A 22,724-nucleotide genomic window follows, 5' to 3' on the forward strand; every position below is an offset into this window, starting at 1 on the left:
AACGAGACAAAAGAAATTCTAAAAAATCAAAATTATTTTAGAAATATTTAGTCCACAGGCTACTGATTTAAAAAAACTTTCACTTGTTAAAATGATCTACATTTTTCTAAACATTGTATTAGAAACACTTTAAAGTTCTGAACTGCTTAATAATTTTGCTTTTAATTAGAATTTTTTGCTTCTGTGTTATTAAAAAGCTCTCTGCCCTGAAACATTAGAAATAATTGAAAATTTCCTTTAATTGTTAACAGTTTGGAGGCGAGACATATACGAGAATCCCTATGAAAAGGTAAAAATAATGAGTAATTCAAAAGTAATACCTGTAGTCAAAGAAAATTAATCTTCCATTGCTAAGAACCTATGTGTTTAGCTGAAGTTTTGTTTCTTATCCATCCAGTATTGAAAAATTTATAATAGCAAAGTTATAGGAAATAAACACAATCTAATATTAACACCATTGGGTTCAATTCTATTTTCATATATTTTATTCTCTGACAATACAAATTTTCTCCGTATAATGAGCCTTCATGGTAATTTATTACTTGGCTGTCTCAAGCCTGGAGCTAAAAAGTATTTAAAAAAACAAAATAAAAGTGCTATTTAGCATGAGAATATTTGAGAATATATAGCTAAAAAAGAAATATGGCAAGATGGTAAGATTTTTTGACTACAGAGTAAATGTGAAGATAGCTACAAGGCTTCTTTAACAGTTTTTAGAATCAACTAGATATAATTTTTCATTCAACAAAGGTTGTTTAATTTTACTATTATGCACATCTTGACTAAAAAGGCGCTCTTTTAGGTCCCTTTTTAGAAACCATATAGTTTATTCAAATATTAGTTCAACTTTTGAACTATTATTTTGTTTAAAAATTTTTAGCTGTTTTTTTTCTCTGGTATTAAACTATTTTCTTTTTAGGAACTCTAAAGATATGACATTGGGCAAGCCACTTAATTTCAGTATCCTCATCTGAGGGAAAAGGGGGTTGAACCCCTAGTTATTGTTCAACTTCCATCCAATCTAAATTGATGTGCTCTGAAATTTTCGATTCCCACATACTAATAAAAAAAGTGGTAAAAACAGTGTTTTCTTATGTATATAATCTTCGTGTTACATATTTAATTGTGCCAACAAAAAAAACCCATTTATTTTCAAAGACTATATTAAATAGACTATGCTGCAAAAATCTCATATTCCATTAGAAAGCAATGTCAAATTAATGTACACGCCCCCAAAACAATTTTTATAAAAAGTTAAATCATTAGCAATAACAAGCAACAATATTTCAAAAGTGATTTTCAGGTTTTTCATTTCAATCAAAGTTATCTAAATTGCAAAACAGTCATTGAGAAGGAAGCCCTACCAAAACCTATGAATGGAGAAGGGAGAAAGGTGTAGTTCAAAGTTTCTCAATTACGGCACTGTTGACATTTTGGGCCAGATAATTCTTTGTTGTAGGGAATTCTCTGTGCACCATAGGATGTTTGGCAGCAGCACCCCTCTGCTCTATCCACAAGATGCCAGTACCACTGCCTCCCACTCTGAAGTGGTGACAACCAAAACTGTCTCCAGATTTTGCCAAATGTCTCCTAAGGGAAGAGGAGTGGAGGAATCAGCCCTGGTTGAGAGCCACTGGGTTAGGTAGAACTACTTTATTTTAGTGGTTTGGATCAGTGATACTCAAGAGATCAGGATAGTCACCTGGAGAGCTTTTCCAACCATACATGGCTCCAGAGATTTTAGTATGCAGCTCACACCCCCTCAATTATTTGTAATTACTTATACCTCCATTGCCCATTGCCCCCTCTCATCTCTGGCCAGTGTGGTGCAGTACACCAAAAAAAAGTACAGCAATTTTTCAAACCCTAAAATATTCTGGGTTAATCAGATGAAATCTGTGAGAGCCTTTTCCTTAATGACAGTCCCTCGGAGCCAATTTCTGAACTCATATAATTCCTCTTGAGTTGTGCACATGCACAGCCATTTTATTGGCAACTGTAGCACCAGAACTTCACTGCCTTTCTTTACCTGTTCTGGGAGAAAACTGACAAAAGTTGTGATAATCCCTGTCCTTCTCACTATTATGAGAGAGAGGGGCAAGCAAGGCCATGGCACAGAGCAATTAAAAACACACTCCCCTCTTCTCTTTCTATAAATGCCATCCACACACTGCAAACATGCAGAGTCTCGTTCTTTTATAAGCAGCAATCCTTCAACTATGATCATAACTGTCTCAGTCACTCTGAGTGGTGAGGTGGCCATGAGTCTGAAAAAGTGAAGACCAGATGCATGGAAACATGCTTCTCCTACCTGCCAAAGTAGCTCCATGCCTCTGGCCCAAACCTTAATCAAACCCTTGGCTTTCTGCAGCATGTTACACATGAAATGCTTTCACACACATTACCTTAAATGATCCTAAACAATCTTGTAAGTGGGATGGGGAGGTGTTTTTATTCTCATTTTACGGATGAGGAAACCGTGGCCCAGAGAGGTTATGAGACTAGTCTCAGCCAGTTATTTATTGGGGGAGCCAAGATTTGAATGCAGCTTGCTGACCTCAAAGCCAGTGCTTTTTCCATATAATTTCACAAAAGTAGTGCTCAGCAGAGCTACAGCTTTAAAGCCATGATGGTAGTCTTTAGATTCCATGCATTTAGGACTCTTTGCAAGGCCTGGATCTTAAAAAAAAAAAAAAAAAAAAAAAATTCTACTCTGCTGTATTCATGCAGGTCTGACAAATAGCAGTAAGGCAGTCATCCTTCTTAGCAAGCTACCTACGATTGACAAAGCCATATATTTTTCTAATGGAAAACGTCTCCACAGATAAGGAAATAAAGTCACTTAACTTTCCAGGATTCATTAACTAAAGCTGATGTTGCTGCTGATGCTGTTGTTAATGTCCCACAAAATTAATCTAACAATACCTACTAACTCCTTGTTCACAAATCACATACTCTAAATTTGGAGTGCCCTAGAATGATATCTCTTTTCTTGTTAGTAAAACTGCTGAGACCCATTCCCTAGCAAGGCTGGCAAGTACAGGTTTTCTATTGGAAGATACTGGAAGGAGAAACTGCCGTTAATAAAGCATGAATACTTCTCATTAGCCAGACTGGAACATTGGAAAAGTGACATTTTAGCTTAGAAGGAAGGTCTCTGAAGCTACATGGGTAGGTTTGAGGGTCTTAAAGTTGGCTTCCATCTGAAGGGGCACTCCTTCCAGCAGATTGCTGTAAATCTCCTCCCAGCAGATTGCTCCCATTGGCCACCTTTCTGAATGTCAACATTAGGAAATAAGTTTAATATTTACATTTTGTGAAAGCATGACCAAGAAAAGGTAATACTAACCTCATCTATAGCTTTTTTATAGCTCTGAAATGAGAGGAACCCAATCCAGAAGAATCCACAGAAGGAGGAAAAGCCAGCAGAAGGGCAGCAGATTAGACACAAAATTGGAATTGTTAGTACACAACTGATAAATACAAAAGGGCGAAGAGAGTGTCATTCCAGAATGATGCAAATCCCTTCATTATTACTCTCAGTATACGTCGTTACTTTAAGATGTTAAAAAAGAGTAAACCAAAAAACTTCACGTTCATTTCACAGAAAAGATTCTCAGAAGATTTAAATAGAAAAAGTGGATAACAATTCATCCCCAATTAACTTTCAACTTTCAAATTTCAGCCTCCATACTCCTCTTTAAGGCTACTTGGGGGTCTGTCATGTTACAGCAGTGAAGCTGGATATTAAGTTGTTAGGACACCTGTTGGACCCTGCTTAATAAGTTTGGTCCAGAAAATATCGTCCTGGAGGCATGAAAAATAGCAGAAAAACCGTAATATTAATTCATGTGGAAAATCATATGGAGGAAGAGTAAAAGAGATTAGAGAAACTCATAGAAAGTACCCAAGTCTCTTTAACTGCTTCTTTCAACATCTTTTTGCCAAAGTTGCTGAGTAGAAATTACGGAATGACGGGAGTTGTTTCTCTTCCTGTTTTACAGTTAAAGGACTGCTAATGATCAGCAAATAGCCTGAGGCAGAGAAGGCAATCCAAGATCTCTTCGGTTCTTTCCTAATCAGGTATGACTTTCTTCTGGATGTTTCTAGCATCCGTTCTTGCCAATCTCAACAATTTTTGTTTGTATCATGAGTGTATCCCCAACTACTTAATCCTGTGGGTTCTCTGGTAAATTAAGAGTTCAAAACTCTTGGAGAGAAAAGCACTCACAGCTGGTCGACTGGGCCGGGTAATGTCCCTGGGTTCTTCTGGTTTCACCTTGGCAGGCTCATGGGGGAGCACAGGTGATCCTTCTGACTTACTGTTGGCTAGAAGAAAAAACAGAGGACCAAGAAAGAGATGCCCATCAAAAAGTGCTGGCTCACGTTCTGCATGAATCATCTGTGATGTGTCATCACATTGAGATTACTCAGTGGACACGTCATTCACTTGGGCAAATCCTCAAGCACATCCATGAAAAATATAATGTTTAGGCAAACACATTTAGGCTTGTGACCTGGAAATCACTAGTAACAACAACAAAAAAAACTGTAGCAAGTACCATCACCACTAGAGCACTTCTTATGTGTCAGGCATAGTGCTAAATGCTTTCCATGTCAATTATCTCATTTAATCGTCACTCCAACCCAATGATGTGGCACTATTTTCCTATTTTACAGAACACAGATTTACAAAGATGACACAACTGTCCTGAGGTCACACTGAAATTATAGACAGAGCTGGAGTTCTGATTTCTGAAAGTCCTATTCTCAGTCACTGGGCTAAATGAGCCTCTAAGGTTCTATGCTTGTTTTCTTCTTTTATCATTTGTCCAATCAGGATAGGTTATTTTGTTGAAATTTTGTGAGGAGAAAAAAAAGAAACTTATTTTATTTGGTGGAATGGTTTTTAATTGGGGATAGGAGTGATTTAAAGTCTCAGCCCTTTAAAAATAAAAGAATGAGGTGAGGGCAGGAAGGGGGTTGTTATAGGAGAAGGGCCCTAGACTGGAGGTACAGAGCAAGGTCAAGGGGACCCTGATGGCTGCAGAGTGAATAGCATCTCTGTGATCTATGAGCTTACAGATAGAGAAGATGCAATTTAGGGTAGGAGAGGTGGTTTTTAGTTTTTAAATGGTAGTCTTTCTTGGACAGGGACACACCAGGGATACAAGAGCTCTTTTAATCCAGAAGAACAAGGGGCTAAAGGAAATAAAAAGTAAGCCTGAACCAGATCAGAGAATTAAAATGGTATGCATTTAAGTTTGGTTTATTTAACTATTTGCTCTAAGAATATGAAGTTGCCTATAAATAGAAAAAGGTAACAGAATGGCTGTTTTCTTTCTTTCCTTTATGTTTTTTAGAGACGGGGCTCTGTCACCTAGGTTGGAGTGCAGTGGGGCCATCATAGCTCACTGCAGCCTTGAACTCCTGAGCTTAAGCAATTCTTCTACGTCGGCCTTCTGGGTACCTAGGACTACAGGCATAAGCCACTACATCGGGTAGTTTTCTAAATTAAGGAAATCTATATTTCGATCAAGGCAACAAAGACATACAGTAGATACCTCTGAAATGTGCCACTGATCAGAAGAATGCATATAGAGGCAGCTGTTGGCTAGTCCATATCCCAATCAGAGACGTGAACATCAATCACATGTTAGAGATCAAGCTTTTTAAAATGGAAATAGACTCTTTATTACATACCACCTTCTAATACCCTTAGTTTATCTAATACCCTTTCAGGGTTTTAAATAAATCACTCTAAGAAAGAAAAAAGAACTGAAGGTTCTCATCAGGCTTTCATTAGACAGAGAAACTTATAAGTATGTTAATATTTGTCAAATTGCAGTTAAAGTACTGGTCTTCATCACTTAGAAGCAAAATTATCTTCTGAAGAAGTTGATTCAGAAAGAGTGAATTTTAACTAGCTAGAAACTGTATTATTATGTATCATCACCTGGACAATAATAATGTTTTTCATAGGCTTCCCCATTACTGGAAACTAAACAGTGATGAATAATTTGAATTAAATATTTAGAGAGGCTAATTTTTACCTAATAGGAATAACCAGAGGAGTAAAAAAAAAAATTTTTTTTTTTTTTTTTTTTTTTTTTCTGACGGAGTTTCATTCTTGTTGCCAAGGCTGGAGTGCAATGGCATGATCCTGGCTCACCGCAACCTCCGCCTCCTGGGTTCAAGCGATTCTCCTGCCTCAGCCTCCCGAGTAGCTGGGATTACAGGCATGCACCACCACACCCGGCTAATTTTTTGTATTTTTAGTAGATATTGGGTTTCTCCATGTTAGTCAGGCTGGTCTTGGAACTCCTGACCTTAGGTGATCTGCCTGCCTCGGCCTCCCTAAGGGCTGGGATTACAGGCATGAGCCACCATACCTGGCCTAAATTTGCTTTTTAAGTCAAAGATTTTATTCCTTCCTTCAAATGTATTCTACATTAGTCTTTATTGAATTTCATTTTGAGAAATACATGGTATTCTGAACTGTGTATATGAACTATGTTCAGAATATTAAACAGGACAATTGGTACAATGCGTACAGGACATTTGCGGGTACATGAAACTCTGAAAACCGGCAATCAAACAGAAACAGAAATTCAGGTGACTGGTAAGTGACTATATTTTCAAATAAGACTGATATTTGGTGATCTCCCTGGAAAACACTGGTATCTGAGATTAGAAAGGATTTTGTCCATACTGACGGCACAGACACAATTAGGGACAGTGGCCCACTCCCGAGGACACTGGGGTTGAGAGCAGTTGACAGGCTCTTCAGGATCACACAGTGGTGGCCATGCCTGGACTAGAGTCAGGAAGTAACTAACCTTTTTCCCTGTCCACAGCTTTCCTCCCAGGCAGTATTGCCAGGTAAAGGTAAGAGAAAGTTTTACCTCGAACTCTGGTGCGTTCACTGGATCCTGCTTGTGATCCAGGCTGGGAGCCTCCTTGCGAGCTGGGCTGGGAGCTAGGGGTGCTGGAGCTGGAGGAACTGCCACTGCTGGTCCTCTGCAAGGGGCTCTCCAAGATGGGCTCAGTTCTCCGGAGATCAGGGTTGCTGTGTGAGTGACAGCACACTGGTTACACTCTCCAGACCTTGCCAGTTTTGCAGATCACATGTCTGATAAGGTTTAATACCCAAAATATATAAGGAACTCAAACAGCTCAATAGCAAGAAAACAAATAACCCAATTAAAAATGGGGAAAGGACCTGAATAGACATTTCTTAAAAGGAGACATGCAAATAGCCAATAGGAATATGAAAAAAAATGCTCAACATCACTAATCATCAGGGAAATGCAAATTAAAACCACAATGAGCCAGGCACAGTGGCTCTCACCTATAACCCCAGCACTTTGGGAGGCTGAGGTGGGAGGATCACTTGAGGCTAGGAGTCCAAGACCAGCCTGGGCAACATAGTGAGATCCCATCTCTACAAAAAATTAGCTGGGCATAGTGGCATGTGCCTGTCCCCTCCCACTTACATGAGAGGCTGAGGTGGGAGGGTTACTTGACCCCAGGAGGTCAAGGCTTCAGTGAGCCATGATCACACCACCGCACTGCAGCCTGGGCAACAGAGTGAGACCATGTCTCAGAAAATAAAAACATAAAAAAAAATTAAAAATCCCACCAAACCACGATGAGATATCACCTCACACCTATTAGAATGGCTGTTTTCAAAAGACAAAAGATAATGAGTGCTGGTGAGGATGCAGAGAAGAGGGAACCCTTGTACCCTGTTGGTGAGGATGTAAAATAGTACAGCCAGTATGGAAAACAGTATGAAGGTTTCGCAAAAGACTAAAAATAGAATTATCATAGGATCCAGAGATTCCACTTCTGGGTATATATCCAAAGGAAATGAAATCAGTACATTGAAGAGGTAGCTGTACTCCCATGCTCAGTGCAGCACTATTCACAGTAGCCACAATATGGAGTCAACCTAAGTGTCCACTGAAGAATGAATGGATAAAGAAAATGTGATATATATCTCTCTCAAAAAGACAAATACTACATGATCTCACTTATATGCGGAATCTACAAACACTGAACTCATAGAAACAGACAGTAGAATGATAGTTGCCAGGGGATCTAGGAAGGAGAGATAATGGGAAGATGTTGGTCAAAGGTTACAGTTTCACTTGGACAGCATGAGTAACTTTTGGAAATCTACTGTACACTATGGTGACTACAGATAACGATGTATACTTGAAAATTGTGAAGACAGTAGATCTTAAATGTCATCACAAAAAAATGATAACTGTGAGGTGATGGATATATTGATTAACTTGATTTTAGTAATCATTTCACAGTGTATACATATATCAAAACATCATGTTATACATTGTAAATAGATATACTTTTTATTTGTCAATCATACCTCAGTAAAGCTAGGGGGGACAAGATCTTGCCATTGGTAGACACAAGCATAGTCCAGTCCCCAGTGCAAGGAAGTAAAAAGAGCACTCATAAGACCTTGAGAGGAAGGAGTCAACAGAAGATGACAGTCATGCCTTCCTCTGTAGAGTTGCTGACCAGGATGTGGACAGGATGAACTCTTGTTCATCACATTGAAAGTACTAGCTCTGGATGGTGAATCTTCAAAGAAAGCTTTCTTATAAACATTTTTTTCTGTGCTCATTGTAAAAAAAAAACTTGAAAAATATTAAAAGGGAAAAAAATAAGGAAGCAACACACATAATCTCTGCACCAGGAGATACTCAGCTATATTTTACTATTGTACATGATCTCACTTATGCGTGGAATCTACAAACATCAAACTCATAGAAACAAAGAATAGAATGAGAGTTGCTGGGTTTTTTTTCTTTTGTATCTATAGAAGCATACTGCATATTCAGTTTCTTTTTTCTTTTTTATATATGGAAGCATAGTGTATATTCACTTTTTGTATATTCAGTTTTGCATCTTGCTTTTTTCCCTTAACTGCACTGTGAGCATATTCTTATGCTGTGTAATAGCTTCATTGTCTGTTGTATAGATGAGTTACCTTGACCATTTCTCTGCTGTTAAATACTAAGGCGCTTCCAATACATTGCTGTGACACATAACAGTGAAACAATAATCTCCCTGCACACAAATAGCCAATCACATTTCTATTTCCTGAGGTTAGAATTCTTGGGTGAAAAGGCCTAAGTTTGGGGTGTGTGCATGTGTGTGTGCATATGTGTGTATGAGTGTATAAAGGTATGACAGATTTTCACTGAAGTAAATGTGATGGTCCATTTCATTCTATACAAGGTTTTATGCTAAATTGTATCTCATTATTTAGATAGTTTTAAAAAGTGACCACTGAGGTAGAAGAATTTTTATTCATATTTGTTTGCCATTTGTAATTTCTCTTCTGTGAATTGCTTAATTAAATCCTTTGTTCATGTAGCTTGTGGAGTCTTTGTATTTTTTTTTATTATCTTCTTGCAGGAAGTCTTTATATACTTAGGCTATTACCGACGGGAAGACAGTTTTTTGATAATTATTATAAAATGCTAATTCGGCTGGGCACAGTGGCTCACGCCTGTAATCCCATCATCACTTTGGGAGGCTGAGGCAGGCAGATCACGAGGTCAGGAGATCGAGACCATCCTGGCTAACACAGTGAAACCCCGTCTCTACTAAAAATACAAAAAGATTAGCTGGGCGTGGTGGCAGGTGCCTGTAGTCCCAGCTAGTCAGGAGGCTGAGGCAGGAGAATGGCGTGAATCCAGGAGGCAGAGCTTGCAGTGAGCGGAGATTGCGCCACTGCACTCTAGCCTGGGAGACAGAGGGAGACTCCATCTCAAAAAAAAAAAAAAAAAAAAAAAAAAAAAAAGCTAATTCAAGACCAAATTTGTTTGTTGGTAGGCTACTACTCCCATTAAAAATATATGTATATGTTACTGTATTTGTCTTCATATATTTTCTCCCACCAAAAAAGCAGTATTTATTCACTCAGTTATTCTATACCAGGCACTGGGTCAAGCATTTGAGATATGATAATGAACGAGACATAGCCTGTGCCCTCTGTGAGCTTAGCTGGATACACACAGCCCATTTCAACATGCTTTGCCTGCATTGAGCGCAGAGCCATATGGAAGCATGAGGCAGGACCACCTAGGCCAATTTTGGCCATCAGGGAAGCTGTACCCAAACCAGAGACATCTAAGCAGTGGTGGTGGGAGGCAGCTGCTGAGGATTTTATGATTTTGTTTAAAAAAAAAAAAAAAAAAGCAACATTCTCAAGGTTTCTATAAAGCTCTTCCTTTAAAATTTATAACTCATAGGCTTTTTAAAAAAAATTTTTCTGTTAGATTTACACAATGCTGGGCATGGATAATTTAGGGAGACCTGAAACTCAGAGCTCAAATCTGCTGCCATCCAGATGCTGAGAAGAGAAACATCTGATGTCAGCTTCCTCTGTTTCTAACATCTTCAGTTCCCCAAACAGAATTTATTAACAGTTACCATACAGCTATGATTTTAATGCCATGAGATATTATATTAAAATGTAATTTTATGCTTTAACTTTGCTCTGCCCAGTTTAAGAGTACCAAGTATGTATCAGGTACTGTGTACTGTGTTGGATGTCAGATGTTTCTCCCATAAATTTGGATATGACCCCTTCCTTTGAGACACTTTTAGTTTAGTCTGTCAATAACCCAGTCACAATGGCAACTTTATAAGCAGCAATTAAACCAAGTAATTTCTTTCTGAAAACTCAAGATTCTTGCTTTGTGGTAATGTATCTGTCAAAAACATTTGATTGAGTAGAAACAGACCGTGACTGTGGAAAAATGCAGTGGAAAACATATGTAAAAATAAATATGTTCTCAAGATTCATTAATATGATCATATAGATGTAGACCCTAACAATATTATCTTTGAAACTTTTGTGGTAAAGGGGTTGCTAAGTCAACTTAACAGTAAAATCAGTTGCAGAGCGATCATTGGTAAACTTAAGAAAAACTTCCAATAATGGCATTCCTTTGTGAAGTAACTATTTTTATGACAATTGTTTATATCAAATTGACTAAAATAGATTTGGATCCATACTGGAAATACCCTTCATTTAGAAAATGTCTAAAATGATAAATGTGTAACAGCTCTGAAATAATCTACATTTCAAATTTTTCATTTTTTAAAATAAACAATCTCATCTCTTTTAATTCCCCGATAGCGTATTCTTCCACACTGCCCTCTTTTATTAAACAATAGTGGTCAAAAATTATTATGCATAATTAAATAATTCCAAAAATATTTGCTCTAAAAAATGTACTGCTCACCAACTGTATTACAGATTTAAGAATGATGAGCATGTTAAGGTTTCTTGGAGTTGCTCTCATTTTGTGGAACGGTAATGTAGAATTCTTTGTATTACAAAAAAATAAAAAAATCTCTCGAGAGGAGGGTAGCTGGTGATAAATGCTCTGGTGGTTGTGATGTGGTAGCAGGATAGAACTACTTGTTCTAATGTAGCACTCCTTTGATTATTTAGCCAAAACCTTTGTGTTAAGCACCAACTTTGTGAAACTTACTGGACCAGGATGAGGGATGGAGGAGAAGCACAAGCCACAGGGCATACAGTCAAGTTACAACATAATCATGGAGATGAGATTCATGGCAGAGGAGACAATAGGGAGCATGGCAAAACTGTATGTTGTGTGTGAAAGAGACTAAGTATTGTTGGAGTTTGGGGAACTATTAGTGCAGACTGGTATGGCTGACGGCAGTGTTATGAAGGAGCAAGAACTTGACTGGGCGTTGGAGCAGGAAGGCTGGGGAACAGTCGGAGCAGACATAGGGCTGGATTGTTTGTTTTTCCTGATGCATGTGGGTGCAGAGATGACACTGGCCAAATCAAGGACCAAATGTGTGTTAGGAAACACTGGGAGAGTGGAGTGATCAGAAGAAAAGGGCGAGTTGTGTAACAATGGCCTTTAAAGCCTGGAGGAGAATGTGTACCTCCCACGGTACACATGAACGACTGACCAGGAGAGAGGCAGGCAGACCAGTTAGGAGGCTGCTGCCAAGTCAGATGATGAGGCCTGGGCAGGGATGTCCTGTGTAAAAAGGAGCATGGGCATTCGCAGAAGCAGCTGGGATGAGCCTACATCCTGACTGGGCTCAGAGTCTCATCCTGTGTGAAGCTAATTGGATCCCATGGGCATTAAATCCCTGACCAGGGCCTCATTAGTACAAGTTCTCCTCACCAGAGCTAACCAGTGTGGGTGCTGATCTTAATAGGTTGCTATTTTTGCTGCTGGAGACTGAAAGAAGTATTTAGTCTCTTATGTTACCACACATAGAAATAGGGAAAACTTTACAATGCCTTTTCTACCTTTTCTTTTGGTAAAACATGAGTAGTTCGAGAAAATGTCATGCTGTTCACATTTTTCTCTCCTTTATTATGTATTAAATGATCTGGCCTTGGGGCTGTGGGGTCTGAGATGAATGCTCTTAAGAGGATCAATTTCAGAAGAATCCCATGAAATAATAGATATCCCTTGTTCACATCTTAACTGAGCGTATTCAGATCTGAATGTGTAAAAACCTGAAAACATCCAAATGGATTTCTTTAAATGCTAACTTTTAGTTCAGACATTTGCCATTCTGCAGATAATGCTGCTAGGTCTATAAAACTCACAGTAAAGTGAAAATGTGGCAATTATTCCATTCATTTGAATCATAAAAAGTCAAAACAGAAGATTGGTATTATAAAGTAATTTTGTGGCCCAAATACTTGGGCCAAGTCTTTAATTAACTGGCCGATTGCCAAATTTCACTCTACTTTGTTCTTTGATGACACAGCCAATGAGAAGAAATGAGCCATAAGAAAATAGGTTTGGGATGGGACAGAGAATTATTTTTTGAAATTAATCATTTAGTCATTGGGTTTGACTGGGTATTTCTGACTTAATTTGAATCTTTTCTCATTCAGAATGTAATTGTTTGATCAAATTTTAATTTGCTTTAAAAAGAATACATACATCAATGTTAAGTATGAAAGTGCCTGATTTTTAAAAACAGTATTTTAAAATGGTCAAATCAAATTTTGATTTGAACTTGACTGATCACCTTCACAGCATGAGGCATTTGGGAGTTTACAAAGCAGGTGAGAATTGCTTATTGATATTGCAGTCTGAGCAATTCCCAGCTACATATGCATGAGAAGGAAGGACAAGGAACAGTTGCATGGGGTCAGCGTGACTGTGCTATCTCCCAGACTTTAGCCATCTAGGAAGGGAACTATCAAAAGCATGTGATGACACTAGTTCTAGCTACAGAAGGGAAGTGTCTGCAATATAAATGGGTCTCATGGGACAACAACTTTGAAAAGGTAGCAAAATCTCAACATAAGGGCCAATAACAATAAGATCAAGAGGAGCTGTTAACAGACTCACTAAAGCACATGGTGAGAAAGGTGGGGACAAAATGGTGCTGTGTCAGTCAACAAATCAAGGGCCCTTTTGCCTTGGGAAAATGAGGCAGCAAAGCTAATTTGCTAAACAAATTAGCACAGAACGGTGCTTAAGAATGTAGACTTTGGTGCAAGGCTATCAGAGCTCAAATCTTGGCTCTACCACTTACTACTTTTGTCACCTTGGACACATGTTAATTTCAATTTCTCCTTCTGTAAAATGGTGGTGATTACAGTCAACACCTCACAGAGTTGTTACACTGTTTAAATTAGTAAATACATATATATGAGACATATGCATATATATGAGACATATGTGTATGTGTGCTGCAGAGATGCTCATTAAATACAGAAATAAATAATAAATTGCCCTGAATCAGGCAGAAGGCAGGGAACGGCAGGCATTGCCTAATAACACTTTTTTGACCAACTGATGCCTGCATAGCTGTACCTGTTCAATAATGTATATAGTTAAGAATATGTTCTCTGGCCAGGTACGGTGGCTCACGTCTGTAATCCCAGCACTTTGGGAGGCCAAAGGCCAGCAGATCACCACGTCAGGAGATCAAGACCATCCTGGCTAACACGGTGAAACCCCATCTCTACTAAAAATACAAAAAATTATCTGGGCTTGGTGGTGGGCCCCTGTAGTCCCAGCTACTTGGGAGGCTGACGCAGGAGAATCGCCTGAACCTGGGAGGTGGAGGTTGCAGTGAGCCAAGATTGCACCACTGCACTCCAGCCTGGGTGACAGAGCAAGACTCCGTCTCAAAAAAAAAAATTAGGAAAAGAGGAAGTCAAATTGTCCCTGTTTGCAGATGACATGATTGTATATCTAGAAAACCCCATTGTCTCAGCCCAAAATCTCCTTAAGCTGATAAGCAACTTCAGCAAAGTCTCAGGATACAAAATTAATGTGCAAAAATCACAAGCATTCTTATACACCAGTAACAGACAAACAGAGAGCCAAATCATGAGTGAGCTCTCATTCACAATTGCTTCAAAGAGAACAAAATACCTAGGAATCCAACTTACAAGGGATGTGAAGGTCCTCTTCAAGGAGAACTACAAACCACTGCTCAATGAAATAAAAGAGGATACAAACAAATGGAAGAACATTCCATGCTCATGGGTAGGAAGAATCAATATCGTGAAAACAGCCATACTGCCCAAGGTAATTTATAGATTCAATGCCATCCCCATCAAGCTACCAATGACTTTCTTCACAGAATTGGAAAAAACTACTTTAAAGTTCATATGGAACCAAAAAAGAGCCCGCATCGCCAAGTCAATCCTAAGCCAAAAGAACAAAGCAGGAGGCATTACGCTACCTGACTTCAAACTATACTACAAGGCTACAGTAACCAAAACAGCATGGTACTGGTACAAAAACAGAGATATAGATCAATGGAACAGAACAGAGCCCTCAGAAATGATGCTGCATATCTACAACCATCTGATCTTTGACAAACCTGACAAAAACAAGAAATGGGGAAAGGATTCCCTATTTAATAAATGGTGCTGGGAAAACTGGCTAGCCATATGTAGAAAGCTGAAACTGGATCCCTTCCTTACACCTTATACAAAAATTAATTCGAGATGGATTAAAGACTTAAATGTGAGACCTAAAACCATAAAAACCCTAGAAGAAAACCTAGGCAATACCATTCAGGACATAGGCATGGGCAAGGACTTCATGTCTACAACACCAAAAGCAATGGCAACAAAAGCCAAAATTGACAAATGGGATCTAATTAAACTAAAGAGCTTCTGCACAGCAAAAGAAACTACCATCAGAGTGAACAGGCAACCTGCAGAATGAGAGAAAATTTTTGCCATCTACTCATCTGAGAAAGGGCTAATATCCAGAATCTACAATGAACTCAAACAAATTTACAAGAAAAAAACATCCCCATCAACAAGTGGGCGAAGGATATGAAGAGACACTTCTCAAAAGACATTTATGCAGCCAAAAGACACATGAAAAAATGCTCATCATCATTGGCCATCAGAGCAATGCAAATCGAAACCACAATGAGATACCATCTCACACCAGTTAGAATGGTGATCATTAAAAAGTCAGGGAACAACAGGTGCTGGAGAGGATGTGAAGAAATAGGAACACTTTTACACTGTTGGTGGGACTGTAAACTAGTTCAACCATTGTGGAAGTCAGTGTGGCGATTCCTCAGGGATCTAGAACTAGAAATACCATTTGGCCCAGCCATCCCATTACTGGGTATATACCCAAAGGATTATAAATCATGCTGCTATAAAGACACATGCACATGTATGTTTATTGCACCACTATTCACAAAGCAAAGACTAGGAACTCAACCCAGATGTCCAACAGTGATAGACTGGATTAAGAAAATATGGCACATATACACCATGGAATACTATGCAGCCATAAAAAATGATGAGTTCATATCCTTTGTAGGGACATGGATGAAGCTGGAAACCATCATTCTCAGCAAACTATCACAAGGACAAAAAAACAAACACCACATGTTCTCACTCATAGGTGGGAATTGAACAATGAGAACACATGGACACAGTAAGGGGAACATCACACACCAGGGCCTGTTGTGGGGTGGAGGGGAGTGGGGAGGGATAGCATTAGGAGATATACCTAATGTAAATGATGAGTTAATGGGTACAGCACACCAACATGGCACATGTATACATATGTAACAAACCTGCATGTTGTGCACATGTACCCTAAAACTTAAAGTATTAAAAAAAAAAAAGTGTTCTCCATAGGGCTCTTTTGGATTTGGTATGGTGCATACAGACAGTGGAAGAGTGACTTAATAGGGAGTTATTTTGGGGAGAAGGAAGGATATTCAAAATAGTAAAACCTTTACTTTTGTCCTCAAGTTACAGGTATACCTTTGCATACTGATCATTTTAATTCAAGAGTCTTCTCTTCGGGGTACTAAGTAGTTTACTGATTTAAACACGTGTCCCAAATGATCAAAAAACATCACACGTTCTGCAGTTATTATAAAACATCTTGCACTTAGTAACTGGAGTTCATTACTACTAAGTGCAGGAAGCAAAAACTGAGCTTCTTAACCATTAGGCTCTGCCTTGTTTTTCTTTTCTTTTTTTTTTTTTTTTTTTTTTTGAGATGGAGTCTTGCTCTGTTGCCCAGGCTGGAGTGCAGGGGTGTGATCTCGGCTCACTGCAAGCTCCGCTTCCTGGGTTCGCACCATTCTCCTGCCTCAGCCTCCTGAGTAGCTGGGACTATAGGCGCCCGCCACCACGCCCGGCTAATTTTTGTATTTTTAGTAGAGATGGGATTTCACTGTGTTAGCCAGGATGGTCTCGATCTCCTGACCTCGTGATCTGCCTGTCTTGGCCTCCCAAAGTGCTAGGATTACAGGTGTGAGCCACCGCGCCTGGCCTCTTTTTTTAAAAAATTGATTTAGCACAACAGTGGTTTATTTCTCACTCACATCATAATATACACAGGTAGAACTGGTCTCCTTGATGGTTCTCTAAGTGGTGACTTGGGGGTCCAGGTTCCTTCTGGGTTGAGACACTGTTATCTTAAAATTGTGGTCCCTAAATTTGCCACAGAAGAAGAGAGAGGTTCTGCCTCTTTTAGGTAATTCACATATTTACTTCAAAGCAAAATAAGAAACTGAGGCAAGAAATATAATTTTGCCCCTACTAGTACCCGTAGTCCCAAAGAGCAGCAGGTATATTATGACCCCTGGGCCCTGGAGTCAGGCAGTTTTGGTTTGAGTCACTGGGTCCCAGGGCCACATGCAGCTTCAGTATATATTTGCTGAATTTAGCAAATGAATTAAAAACTGATAGTAACAAAACATCCTGAATCTGTCCCTTATTAGCTGTGTACTTGTTACTGGATCCATTTTAACTTTGCTAATTTTCTAGTCACCCTTGGGAATCACTTCAAAGAAAAGACTAGGAGGAAAAACAGAATATTGACCAAGTACAGGAAAGCTTGGAAGCACGGTAAAGGACAGGTTATTTAAAAGCAACACCTTTTAAAGTGGCTTTATGGATGGGTGGTTGTCTGACAAATGGCACAAAAACAACTATAAGGACTTCATTAGGTCCAGCAGAGAGTAGGAGAGGTCTGTGTCACAGTAATGGCCCCTGACAAATCACATCTCCCAGTGTCCATGCCCCTGTGTAGTTCCTTTCCATACTGACTCAGGGCTTAGCCAAGTGACTTGTGATGGCTAATGGGTTATCCAGCAAAGGTGATGCAAGCAGAGGCTTCAAAAGTACTTGTGCATTGGAGCTTTCTCTCTTGAAATGCTCTTCTGAGATCACCAAAGGGTAAAGAAGCCCAGAATGGAAGACCACGTCGAGCAAGAGGTACAGCAGAACCATCCGCTCAGTGCAACTGCACGAGTGAGCCCAGGCGAGAGCAACTGAACTCCTTAGCCAACCCACAGCATCATTAGAAATATTAAACTGTTATTCTTTCAGATCACTAAACTTATGGTGATTATACTGTGCAGCAAAGGTGAACTAAAGATATGGCTCTCACAGTAAATAAAACAAATCTTGAAGCTTTTAAAAATGCAATCCAATCTAGAACCGCAAATCTGATTTACACCTTAAATGCTGGTCACATGGAGATACATGATAGCATAAAAAGGGGTGTTCTGTAGGACTGTCCTACATGCAGAAAAGAGGCTTTTTCACCCCCGACCCCCAATCTCTGTCTTTCATTATAGGAAGTAACTATGACCTCTTAACTCACTTCCTCCCTTCCTCTCTAAGTAGAAAAATGTTAGCTGTCTCTCACAAAGTCAGCATTCTTTGGATAAAGTGTAATATCCAAGTGGTTCCAAGAGAAAGGCTCATTATTTTGTAAACCATTGACCATCAGATACCAATTATCTTAGGCCTTAATGTCATTAAAATAGCACTTCAGAGGGAATGAAAATAGCTTTTTATTTGACTATATAATGGTAATTCTCTTTTCGGTTGACAGAAGGAAAAATACTTAAAGTTGAAATAATACTTGATCTAAAGAAACTAAAATTCTAAGCAACCGATCCAATGAACAGAGCCCCGGGGGCAGGGTTCAAAGGAAGCAGCAGCACTGATAATTGATAATCGGGGCTGCTTGAAGAGGGGCACTGATAAAGTTCAGGCCGGCGATCCAGCACTAACGTTCCTTTGGCTGCCTGGTCATGGTGGCTCCAGTCTTCCTCAGTGCTGCTTAGCTGCTTAGCAATACCAGCTCAGTGTGAATCTGCCAAGCCACTGGAAAAAAATGGCTCATTCAGAGCCTCTTGCAATTGGTAATTCCACACAGAGTGGGCTAGCATCTTTGCCCTAAAGGGATTCATGTTCTTAGTATAGTTTCATGTTATTGCTGGGCTGACCCCTTCCCTAAGGCTTTTCATGTGAAGAGGAAAATTAAAGCTTTATGATTTAAAGCATTCCATATTTTAAAGATATGTGCATGTCATCAAAAGCTTCATTTCCAGTCATTCTCTCTTACTAGCAAAGGAGGGTCCTTTTATTATGAACACAATGAAGAAGAAAAGAGCCTGCCCAATCACATCCTTTTTATAGCCTTAGCAGAGGCCATTTGCTATTTCAGTTGATCCTAAAAAGTGATGTATTCATCATGAAAAATCTGAGGGAAGCTTGATGAACTATAACAGCAAACAGCATCTGTTACCACAAAAAATCTGTTCAGACACTGTAAAGATACTGTTTACTTTCCAGCTTCGTGAGACCTCTACACCAACCAGTGGAAGTGGATGCAACTTCCTGACTGTAGGAATGTACATTATTGATAGGAAATTCTGGAAGGAGAACACAGAGCAAGAGTGGAAGCATAATTGCATTTCAGTGACCTTTGTAATGCCAAAGAGGCAATTTCCTCATAAGAGCTAGTTCTTCTATAACTGCCAAGCTAGAGAAGCTCTGAAGATGGTCACTATTTCTGTGGTAATTGCTTTGTAATGTCTCAATGGTTCCCAGGGCATGTTTCTTGACCTGATGCTAGAAGTCACCTCAAAATGGGCCATAACAGGTCATTTTGTTCTGCTGACTCTAAACTGGTCTCTGAAGTAATGCTTTAGGGCATTGCAACCAGATTCATATTTGCAAATTTTACTCTCAGATTTTAAAAACTGTCCGCTAAGATACATCTGATTGGTTTCTGGGTTGCCCCATTAATTAATTTATTCATGAGCCCCTCACTGAATACTGATTTCTCTGGAAAGCTACTGAAGAAATAAAAGGCATGTGTTCTGGACCATCAACGTTTATAGTACACATGGAAAGTCAACATGCCTCTGAAGTGAAAAAAGAACACAGGCATTTCTAGGAAAGCAATAATGACAATGGTGGGTAGGAGTTTTTTCTTTTACCATAACCACCTTCCTTTCTTACCTTGCTCTGATGGGTTGAGATCCTAGTCTGGGTCCCAGAGCACTACCATTCCCAGGAGAATTCTTTCTGGCTAATGCTGGGGATATAGAAGTTGTTCTTTGAGGCACCTGGAAGAAACCAGAATTCAGAAATATTTTCCATAAAGTAGCTTCCATAAAGTAGCCTATTGTCAGAAAATCCTCCTTTCCAATGATTTGCCAGAAGCCACAGAAACTATCTGAAACAGTAAAGAACTATCTTTCATTCATTCCTCAAAGAAATATTAAACTCCCTAAACAAAATCAAACAAAGGTTTACTGGCAAAAAACAATGAGCAAATTCAGGAACCATTAAAGAGGGTCATCCTCAGTCTTAAATTTAAAGATGGGTAAAGCTAAAAATTTTGATATACTGAGCTAAAAATAATTGACCTCTCTTGGTTGGGCAAAAGTGGTAAATACCAGGAATTTCTTTAGTGTATCATTAACTCATTGGAAGTTGCATCAGCTGAGAGTCAACCAGATGAAGCAAGTTCCACTTTTAGCTTACATCACAATAAACAGATAAGGAAATCATGAAATCTGGCGAGAAACTACAATATCAGGATAGAGCTTAGGACATAAGTCATATGTTGGTGAGCTCAGAGAACCTACCACAATGGTTCCTGAATGTTTCTACTTTCCAATTGATTTGCAATTACGTACTAAAACCAAAAACCAAAAGCACTGTGTTTTGGTCAATTAGTGAACATAAAAGAACATAATACAAAGCAGAATTAATACTGAAAATACTGGAAGGATCTTCAAAAAGGCTGTGTAAGTACCAATAAGACTTGAGGAAAATGTATTATCATCTGGCAGAAACCTAAGGTAGAATTGAAGTATGTCCCAATTTATAAAACAGACATTTTAAAATGAAATTAAATATTTTAAGTGTACCAAAGGAGTCCATTATTTAAAAGAATCATATTATGAATCCTAGTATAGAAAATTACTTTCAGTGTAAAGTGTCATCCTTTGTTTTGAAAATTTAATTTTTATTATTCATTTTAACATAAAGATGAGTCAGTGAAGTAAAGCAGAATGACCAAATCAATGCTACTACCTGTTCAAATTAAATATTGCTATTACTATTCTTTTCCTTACCGTAAATGTACATAGTTGTAGAGACAAAAGAGCCTAACAAATTCTTAAAACTTAAGTTTTTGAATTCATCTAAAATTTTCTCCCAGGTTCATGCATGTATGCCTGCATATTTTTAGAGAGTAGACCAATAAATTCAATTTTTTCCATCTATTGTGTCTGCTCCTCTGCCCACTTTATTTTTCATATTGACTTTTGCTCCCTATGCACCCCCTTTTTTTTTTCTGATGGCATTTCTGCTTCCACAAAGAATCTCAAAAAATTGTCAGCTGATTTTATTTTCAAAATAATGGGACTCTTGTTATAATATCCTTTTAAGAGGAAGATGAGGAAATGTATTTGTAATTCATTGAGTAAAAGCCACTTTTTCTTCTGGAATTAACAGTGGCATTTTCTGCAAATTGTGGAACATTCTACTTGTCACAGCCTCTATGCTAAGCTCAGGGAAAGGGGGATTCCTGAGACAGGAAGAATCTGATGCAAAAAAATGTCTCTAGTATTTTGAAATACTTCCAGGTTGTTTGTAGCTAGATGCACACAGCCACATTCTAGAACATTTCTTGGAATGAGTAATGAGTTGGTATAGGAAAACAAAAGAACCCAAACTCAGGGCTGTTCTGTCCAGTGGAATGGCTGGTCATTTTACCCTAAGGTTTTTCCTCAGTAGTTAATTAAAGATGGAAATAAATTATGACTTGGCCTAGAAAGAGCTTTCCTTAAAATGGGCCAACTAAAATATCCTAAGAAAAATACTATCTTCTGAACCCCTGAAATCTGGCTTCACTTTTGTGTTGTTAAAAATAGGAATACATGAATTTTCTACCTTTTATCTGGAAGTTTTCAGTTGTCTTGATGTAGATTCAGTCATCAATGAAATATCCATTACTTTATTTGTTAATATGGACAGCAAAATAACAGTTTGGAATACTTGGTGTGGAGAGTTCTAACTTTGGACATAGGATCTGTGCTTCAATCTACCTGACTTCAGTCTTCTTGCCGGGGAAATAAGGGTCAGACATGGTAAATGGCAATCCAAGTGTTAGCCAGGGAATGAGGAGGGACCAAAACAAACATGAGAAGGGGAAGTGCTTTAGCATGACCACATTCTCCACTACTACGAAAGGTCTGGAATAGTGGTAATAATCATCATCAGTGATGCTGGTGATTAAAAAAAACACCCCAGTAAATACTACCTTTGGTGGAATGTCTTCTTCCTGTCGTAACCAAGAGCTTCGGTCAAACTTTTCAATGCGAGTGGGGAGAGGAGGGTTTTCAGAGGTGGGATCTGAGTTCTGGCGTGGCATCTCCACGCGGTGGGAGGTCACGTTCAGAGCCTCCTGAAACCCAGAGAGGCCCTTTGTGGGCTGCTCGTGCACTGACTGGGAGGCGGTCAAGGCAGGTCCCTGGGATTTTACAGCTACCAGATGTGGGATCTAAGCATCAAAACAACATGAAAACAGCACTGTTAGAAGAAAAAGCAGATCAGCCAGTACCTCAGTCAGCTAAAGGAAAAAAAAAAAGTTCAAGGGCACAAAAATTGGACTATAGAGAGTCTATCACAACTATATATAGCATGTTTTTTTAACAGCTCTTCAAAATTTTCCATTGGAACGATATGTAGGGCTGGCACAAAGTTAAATGATTTACGTGGGAATGCTAAGTCAGTGGAATGTGTGAAATAATAACAATAACTACTGTATATTTAGTGAATATTTATTGACCAGCAATGCAATATATTTTATAAGCACTTCTCTGCTAATATTATGAACTTCCTCCTTTAA

The 22,724-nt window shown here is 38.8% G+C and overlaps 1 protein-coding gene and 1 long non-coding RNA gene across 13 annotated transcripts in view; one reads left to right on the top strand and one right to left on the bottom strand.

Annotated features, from left to right (window-relative positions):
• Positions 1 to 6,899, top strand: part of LOC134733071 (uncharacterized) — a 207,727-nt gene extending 200,828 nt beyond the window's left edge. The window contains exons 4-6 of one of the 3 annotated variants that reach the window (XR_010116644.1): positions 4,005 to 4,083; positions 5,364 to 5,501; positions 6,534 to 6,899. This is a non-coding gene — a long non-coding RNA (uncharacterized lncRNA). The other 2 variants (XR_010116643.1, XR_010116645.1) reach the window with 2 other exon arrangements.
• TNIK (TRAF2 and NCK interacting kinase) overlaps positions 1 to 22,724 on the bottom strand; it is a 409,664-nt gene that overhangs the window by 51,959 nt on the left and 334,981 nt on the right. For 5 of the 10 annotated variants that reach the window (XM_063621583.1, XM_063621577.1, XM_063621579.1 and 2 more), the window contains 5 exons: positions 22,137 to 22,376; positions 19,823 to 19,929; positions 6,906 to 7,069; positions 4,232 to 4,329; positions 3,350 to 3,373 (listed from right to left, as the gene is read on the bottom strand). In XM_063621583.1, the coding sequence (XP_063477653.1) occupies positions 3,350 to 3,373; positions 4,232 to 4,329; positions 6,906 to 7,069; positions 19,823 to 19,929; positions 22,137 to 22,376 (633 nt within the window). The remainder of the gene's footprint in view (positions 1 to 3,349; positions 3,374 to 4,231; positions 4,330 to 6,905; positions 7,070 to 19,822; positions 19,930 to 22,136; positions 22,377 to 22,724) is intronic. The other 5 variants (XM_063621578.1, XM_063621584.1, XM_063621582.1 and 2 more) reach the window with 1 other exon arrangement.

The sequence above is a fragment of the Symphalangus syndactylus genome, chromosome 17 (genome assembly GCF_028878055.3).
Source record: "Symphalangus syndactylus isolate Jambi chromosome 17, NHGRI_mSymSyn1-v2.1_pri, whole genome shotgun sequence".
In the NCBI taxonomy this organism is placed as follows: domain Eukaryota; kingdom Metazoa; phylum Chordata; class Mammalia; order Primates; family Hylobatidae; genus Symphalangus; species Symphalangus syndactylus.